The sequence below is a fragment of the Sparus aurata genome, chromosome 10 (assembly GCF_900880675.1).
Source record: "Sparus aurata chromosome 10, fSpaAur1.1, whole genome shotgun sequence".
Taxonomy (NCBI): Eukaryota; Metazoa; Chordata; class Actinopteri; order Spariformes; family Sparidae; genus Sparus; species Sparus aurata.
The window spans coordinates 16,959,225-16,967,517 of NC_044196.1; the positions used below are offsets into that span (position 1 = coordinate 16,959,225).

Genomic DNA, 8,293 nt, shown 5'->3' on the forward strand with positions numbered 1-8,293 from the left:
CTCTGCAGCCTCACAAATCATGTGACCTCCCCAACACTATTCATCAATTTGTTGAGCAATTGAGTATTACAAATGTATTTATTAAGCTATATGCAGTATTAGTTAACTTTATATATCAACTTGTCTCTTGCGCAAAGGTTTCTTCCTGGTCACAAAACAAAATGTCAAATGAAACATTGGCATTAACTGTAATTATTGCACATGTCAGACAACATATTTGTGCATTTACTGCAGTTCAAGTAACAAAATATTAAAACTAACTGGAGTGTGTCTTAGCATGAGAAGGAACAGACAAAGCCAGTTCTCATCTGTATTAGTGCTTCCAGTGCAGTTTCACACACAGAGACATGATGCTGAGATACCAAGAATTAAACAGTGTCATCATTCACACCTAAGAAGTGTCATTTCTTCCTTTTTTTTTCTTGTGGTTTTCTTGTGACATTTTCAGCTGCGAAAGTCAAAGAACATGAAAAGTATAAAATCAGAGAAGTTCGCAGAATTATTATTAAATAAAGAGAACTACAACTCAATGAGGCAAGAATGAGGCTCACAGGTAACCTTGACTTGGCATCCTGGGACTTCACTACAGCCGCCCTCGTCTCAGAGGTAAAAAGGAGCACATGCATTGTGTCAGTATCAGTTAGTGTGGTTTGACGCCCCCCTGTGGTGATCTGTGGAAAAAGCTTTTATTCCAACTGCACAGTGACTGGAGTCTATCAAGTACACTGACTGACTTACTCATCTACCTGATGTAAACAAATTCTTCATGAACGATATAATACTGTACTGTTGTGTTAGTTAGAGCTGGGTGCTGCGGGTTTTTCAACACTCTTTCTTAGAAGAGCATTACTACAATAGTGACAATGAATAAAAAGATATCAAGTTGAAGAATGACTTGTCGGCTCGATATGGATAGAAAGTTGTTCCTGAGTCAAACAATAAAATATGTGGGAAAACATAGTTTCACGGCAGGGATTGCAATACAGTGTCTCCTCTTCCAGCTCAATACACAAAGTTTAGCATTCTAACAAAAGAGCCACCATAGAGTCACAACATTCAGTCAGCGTATACATCTCCAATTTCCCAGCATTGCTTAACTATGGCAGACTACATCGTCTCTTTACAAGTGTTGCTCCTGGCTTTGGGACATATTGTACTTTTTACTTTCCCCAAAATTGATTATAATATTTTAGTTTCTAGTTTTACTTTGCAGATTGCATACTGTATCACAGCCAACAAAGCGCATTTTTAATGAATTTATTTTATCCACAAAAAAACAACAAAAAAATACACTGATTTCAATGATCAGAAAAATGCTACATATTGGATCTCATAATCTGCCAGGTCAATAATCGGTCAAATACCAGTAAACAGTATATACATACATGTAAATATATGTATACTTTACTGTTGAGAGTCATGTACATGAAATACAAGAAAATCACTTTTGATGCTTAAGGACATTTACTGTCAGATACTTTAGATACTTTGAGACTTTTACTCAAGTACGATTGGTGTGGCTGACTTTCATTTTTTTTTTACTCAACTATTACTTGTGGGTAATTTTTCAACACTGCACGAGTCTTCACTGTCTCTCTTGCAAGAATACAAACACATCAACAAACACACAAAAATAACTGTATAATCTGTAAGCATGCGTCCTCCAGTTTACAGTAAACATTGCCTGAATGTCCATATCAGCGTGCTCGCTATGCAGCAGGCTTCTCTCACTTGTCCTGTTCACCTCTTTGGCTTCTTGTGTGAGCTATTCCTTGTGCTGTGACTTGAGATTTTTTGGCTTTTGCAACACACTGTACACTGTGTCAATTTGCCCAGGCTGTCCCGCCTCATCCGGTGTAACGGACTGTGAAGCCGATGCCTCTCTGACCTCCATGCTGACACTGTTGGCACCAGAGGTAGTCACATTCGGCGCCTGTAAGTAGCTGTAGACAGTATCTACATTCTGCTCTGGTGGGCTGATGGATGGGCTGCTGGTCTGTCCGGCGTCTACGTTCTCATACGAGGCCTCAGCGCCACTGGAAGAAGAGGAAGAGGCTCTGGGTACAGGTTGTGGCTGTGCCTCCACTGCCTGGTTATCCATTAGCAGAGGAGGAGATGTCTGTGCCGGGAAGTAATGCAGCAAAATATGTATTTAATCTTTAAAAACAAAACATCACATAATTTGACAAGACACCTGCTAACATTAAAGTCAACATCAATTTCAGATCATGAAGAATTTAAAATTATTTCACAAAAGAAAAGAGTACACCTGCCACCAAGGGCGTAGAATTGGGTAGGGACGCTAGGGACACGTCCCTACCAATATTCAGCCGCTACTGTGTAGTCTCTATCAATACAACCGCTGTCCGTAGTGTTTAGTCAATGAATATGGCACACAAAGGGTTAAATGTCGGTCTCTACTTGAAGTCCCGCCTCTAACCTAAATATCGCTCCCTGATCGGCTGCCGGTTTCTCGGTAACTTCTAGTGATTGGCTGTCCCCGCTGTCACTCCTTCTGCTTGTAAACGCTACATGCAACCTGCTAGTTGGACCGGACGAGAGGCAGTGCATGTTATCTTCAACTGCGAGTGTAAGTTGTCAACATTTGTTCTTCCTGGGTCACGTTCAGCTAGACGGATTTTAATATCAGTGGTGTCATTTACATTTGAGTTTGTGTCTGTTTGCGTGCGTGTGTGCTGTATAGAATTTGAAGGATGTCAAAGAAAAGAAAACTGGATATAAGAGACTTCTTTAGGAGTCAAAGTGTAAGTTACTTAAAGGGTGTATAGGTAGAGGCTCAACAATACAGATATTGAATAAAAGAGAATATTTAATGCCAAAGAGATACACTTTTTTAAAGTTATTTTTAATTCTTAATTTTCATGTATTTGTGTAGAAGTGAGCAACGGTTTAAAAACACAACTTTGTGGTGGAAATACAATAAACCTCACATTCTAGATGATCATGTGATTTTATAATTATAAAATATAATTAATTAATATTAAGTAATATTCATATTCAGTAAAAGCCTTTTTGCTCAGGCAGTAACTGTACAATCAAGCTCTATGATCATTGTATCCCTAATGTATCTGTTCATATGTCATGCATCAACATATTTTTGTAAGGTGACAGACAGCAGAGAGGCTGGAGGAGATGGCGGAGAGGCCAGAGAAGGTAGAGGAAGAGAGGCAGGAGGAGGTAGAGAAGGAGAGGCTGGAGCAGATGAAGGAAGAGAGGCTGGAGGAGATGGAAGAGGCGAGGCTGGAGGAGGTAGAGGAGGAGAAGCTGGAGTAGATGTAGGAAGAGAAGCTGAAAGAGAGGCTGGAAATTCACAGGTGAGGTTAAAATTTATGATGCATATGTTAGTCATGAGATTCAGCACTGTGACAAATGTTAGTGTGATGATGATCTGAATAGCAATGCTTCACCCACGTGGCTTTAAAACTCTTTGAAGTTGCCTCCTTGTCTTTCATTAGTTGCTTTTTATAGTTATCAAAATTGGCTTACCTGATGGCATTTATTTCTTGTTGAAAAGAGCACTATAGCCAAACAGAGAATAATAAATAGACACGCGCTGCACACTATAAAAATCACTATCCAAAAGGATGGCTGTGGTGTCTCGTCTGGGTCAGAAATAGATTTATCAAAGCCTGCAAAGAAATTAGGAAACAATTTAGCAGACAATAACCACAACTGGATTTTTAAAATGATTACTTCATGGCCAAAAATGAACAAAAATACAGAAATTAATATACATTATAATTTTGTGGAATTTAAGTTCTGCCTAAAAACATCACACTATACTTACATTCTGCCTGTATCCTTTTAGAAGCATTGCTTGTGCTAACATGGTTGTTGCCACTGCAGACAATGGATCTGTCCTGAGGAGTAATGGTGATGTTAATGTTCCTGACTGATCTCTGATATGTTCTGCAACTGTCTTCATTACAGACAGACGACATCCAATTATCCTGGATGGAGCAGTTGACTGTGATGTTGCAGAATCCAGCAGACAGGTTGGAGTGCATTGTTGACACCCTGATCACAGGTCTGGGAACACTGTCTGCAACAACCAAACAGATTATTTCAGATTAAAGGCATTTGATCATTTAGCACCCTCTGGTGGCAGTTAATAGGAATCAGCATCAACAAAAATAATTTCAAAGGCCTCAGATATACGTAGCTTCCTGTTCTATACAAGAGCACATAATTCATAACGTGAAGTGCACATTTGTCTACACTATATCTGTACGTACAACTGAATTTGGTTTGTTATTTTTTTAAATGTACTGCAGCCTATACAGACCATGTTAGCAGCCAGCCGTAAATGCACCAACATTTACATGAGTCAGAGCCACATTCTTTATCAAGCATTTTAAAACACAAGACCCTTAAAACTGACATCATACGTAACTGAAAGAGCTGACAAAACAGAGGACAAAACATGAAATACTAACATGAAAATGAATAGGGATTACAAATGTACTTAGATGTGTATGTGACCTTTACTGGACTGTAGAATGTGGTTGAAGTCACAATAAAAAAAAAGCATATCCATCTAAAAGGGGTGGGTTAGCTTCATTACAGGTCATATGTTCGTGTCATGAATCTTAAAGACGGCCTTTACATAAATACTGGAAGGTAAAATAACTCTGTATTGCTAGGACACACATGGCAATCTTATAGACAAAGAACTATATAGAACTTACCTTCGACTATTAGGATGTGGGTCTCCGTTGCCTTTTTCCTAAGTTGACTATTGACAAAATCTATTTTGTAGGTCCCACTGTCTGTCTCAGTGACATTGTTGATACACAAGGACATGTCACTCGGATGATATTCCATTTTGTCTGTCTTGGTTTTGACTCGTTTATTTAAAACAATCACGCTCTCATTAAAAGTCCACATAATATCGTCAAGTTCCGATGAATTCCCTAGTCCTAGACAAAATGAGCTGTTTTTCAGGCGGTAGTGCCTCGTTGGTGATTCCTCTGCTGGTGATTCCTCTGCTGTAATGCCTGGTAGGAAACAAGCCATTATATAATTTAAGTAGGATACACATACAGATTACAACATTTTACATGTTACATTCAGCGATAATGTGGATACAATTATCCTTTGATATATGTCATAAACATGTATGTATACTAAAAAATATAATCCATTTTGATCTCTTCCGACTCAACATAGAAAGTGTAATATGGTTACAAAAACTGATGAACTGGTTCTGAAATTCATAAAACATGCAAATGAAGAGTTTGTATTGTATCTTACCTGCAATAATCCAACAACTCAGAAGAAGGAGCATTGTCAATCCACGCAATTCTTTGCAAATAATGTAACTGAATATGAACTTGCTTGACAGGAAACAAAGCAGTGCATGTAGTCGATGGGTGCACCAACCTGTGAATATAGCAATGCAATGAGAGCAGATGCAAGATATTCTCATCAAAAGGGCAGGAAATGGCAGACAGTGCAGCTGTGACTATCTAAAAAAAAAAATCTGGTTCCAATGAAACAGAACACGTAATTTGTTTAAATTCATTTGAGTGAAACCCCCACAGGTTCGTAATCCCAAAAGTGAAGTTGTTATGTCCCGTATTCACCTCATTTTAGAGACAATGTATCAGATAAACCAGGAACCATGGAATTTTTGACTTATGATCACAAAACCCAAATGCGTCCATGCATTACTGATGTTGCAGATGTTTAATGTCTTTGTCAAATGGCTGGCGTAGCTGATTTGGATAGATCATAACTTGACTAGTCCTTCTCCTGCAATTATTGCCACTCTCTTACACTTTATGCAGAAGCTGAGATGTTGCTTATTTGTTTGAATCATTCCTTCTCTCTGCTTGTGTACGTGCTTATATGTGTACATGGGTTGTTGTAAACCTATAGGTTAGCTGTGGATTTGGCTTTGGTTGGGTTTCGAAAAGTGCTGTGAATAACAATGTGACTGTGGGGGTTTCTTGTGGTTGATGCAGGAAACGGAGCAGCTTTTCACAGCTAGCAAGTCAATCTAATTGACATCCTTGCACTCAGACAGGCAGGGATATTTGTTTTGCATCTAAGACACATTTAAAAGTACAATTGGTCATTAACAAACTGCACTAAAAAATACCTACGATTTACTGAAAGCGAATTACCTATGTTTGACATTATGAGTCAAAAATTACCTGCAGATGACATCATCACTGGGGATTTTGAATCAATGGAAACTACAGCCAGACCTTAAAAGAAAAAAAAAGCACCATGGTTATAATTAAACAGGGATGACTGTGGTTAATTTTGCATATACCATGTTCGTGTACTTTCATGGGGAGTTGCCAAAGTACCATTATGTAATACTGCTGAATACTGGCACTCTAGTAAAATGCACTAATACAAAAACATCTTAAAAAGCAAATTACATTAAATGCTTGGTTTTTCTGACGTGACATGAGGCGACGAAACACTATTTATTTCACATTTGATTTTGACAGCTCGTGAAAATACCTACCAATAAAAAAAACATAGTTCTACACTTAGCTAAGTTACACACTAAGTGGGCGCACAGAGGCAATTTTGTGCGCACCGAAATGCAACCAAGAAAAGACAAAAATAAGAGTTTACCTACCAGTATATTTCGATCCTGGAGAGAGCTTACCAGGAGAAAATGGCAGTTGCAAAAAGCAGCAGGGGCAGAAATCTCAGTCCAACACAAGTCTTCTTCAGAGGACCCTTGAAGCTTTACTGGTCACCTCCAGCTCTATCTGACTTTATATCCAAACTCATACACGAGTCCATCACTTATTTACCTAGATAGCAGTCACTGAAGCTGGATAACTCAAAGATATCAAATTACCAAAGCAACTGGCAGCCTCCTTTATCCTAAGCTAAGCCGTTAGCATCGTCACTTGCGCTAGCTTGAGGGCTAACAGCTACACATTCACCGTTACTAACTCAAAGACTTTGGTGTAATATAGACACCAAGCACTATATCGAGCGAAAATACTGACCTCAGGTCCGGGAAAGTGTGTTGTCATTCTTACCTGCTGCTGTTTTCTATCTTTTTTTCCTGCATTTCTTGAGCACCGTCCAACCTCTGGGAGCCGCCATTTTTGCTCTCCCTTCCGCTGGCACTCAAATGCCCCCCCCCCACGAAAGTCACAGCCGTTATCACACACTGACCTTGATAATGACCACAGTTGCCAAGTCAGGTTATTATAAGCGACTTTGGGCTTGTTTGTCTGTAAAGTCGCTTGTAAATATTGGTAGTAGCGGGTTGTGGATTTTTGGGCTTGTTGCTAAAGTGTTCCTCTTCCTATTATATTGTATGTCATTGTTTTGAAGTCCTGGAGATAAAACAAAAAAGGATCATAACATATAAAAACAATAATAAATTATTATATTTATGTGTGTGTGCACAGTGTAATAATCTCTCTTTCTTTCTTTTTTTACCACGAACGGAGAAATCTGGCAACACTGATAATGACAAATATAAACCAACATTAGAAACTAAAGGTGTAGGCTAATCTGTTTCTTATTGATAGCCCAATATTAAACAATAAAAATGTTAATTGTATTATTTTTTGAGTCTCTCATTTTAAGTGAAAATGTTTTATTAAATCATCTCTTGACTTATTTAATTAACTTTATTTAAAAAATAAATAACAAAATCCATCTATGAATTTGCAGGACTGTCCCTATGCACATCTTAGCATTAAAGGTTATTTGTACAATATAGCCAGAATTTGAACATAGCTCCAAAACTGTAACGGGTTGCTCTTTGTTAGCTAGAGCTATCTCCAGTTGAAATAGCTAATAGCTTGCACAGCTTAGACAGCAAAGTTGAAACTACAGGATGCCACTGGAAAATTTAGACAGGGTGGACTTTGGCTAACTGGTTAGTGTGCTAACTTCAGCAAACAAAAATTGGCATGTTATGAATTTGCTCCTCTAAAATGAAGTCTGACATGCCAGCACAGCTTTTTAACAGCTATCCCTGTTACTATTGCAATGCAACTCCAGTGCCTTTTAGCTAGCAGTAGCTAACTTAGCATTCAGCTAACATTAAGCTACTGTTATTAGCTAAATGCTAGTTACTGTGATTTTTAAACTGGCATTTTTAGGCTAAGGCTAGCTTGGTTAACACTGGATAAAAAGGTGCCAGTTCAGTGATAATATGGAAAACTTCTTGTTTTATAAGTTTGATTTTTAAACTACAACAACTTTTTATGGCTAAGACTACGAATCTGATAATGATATTTGTCCTTTTGTCATGGCTGGTCACCAACACACAAACATGAAC

The 8,293-nt window shown here is 38.3% G+C and overlaps 1 protein-coding gene across 1 annotated transcript; it reads right to left on the minus strand.

The window, feature by feature from the left end:
- Positions 1-1,243: 1,243 nt before the first annotated feature.
- Positions 1,244-7,101, minus strand: LOC115589410 (T-lymphocyte surface antigen Ly-9). The gene is made up of 7 exons (XM_030430252.1): positions 7,086-7,101; positions 6,180-6,233; positions 5,275-5,403; positions 4,710-5,018; positions 3,809-4,063; positions 3,509-3,650; positions 1,244-2,126 (listed from the first exon to the last, which is right to left on the minus strand). The coding sequence occupies exons 1-7, from the start codon at positions 7,099-7,101 to the stop codon at positions 1,766-1,768; spliced, it is 1,266 nt and encodes a 421-aa protein (XP_030286112.1). The 3' UTR covers positions 1,244-1,765.
- Between the last annotated feature and the right edge of the window lie 1,192 nt (positions 7,102-8,293).

Excerpts from the sequence above, each read along its gene's own strand:
- LOC115589410 (XM_030430252.1), bottom strand. Across the intron at positions 3,651-3,808 it reads TAAAAGGATACAGGCAGAAT|GCTTTGATAAATCTATTTCT; the intron begins GTAAGTATAGTG and ends ATTTCTTTGCAG. Across the intron at positions 2,127-3,508 it reads ACAAGAAATAAATGCCATCA|GGCACAGACATCTCCTCCTC; the intron begins GGTAAGCCAATT and ends GCATTACTTCCC.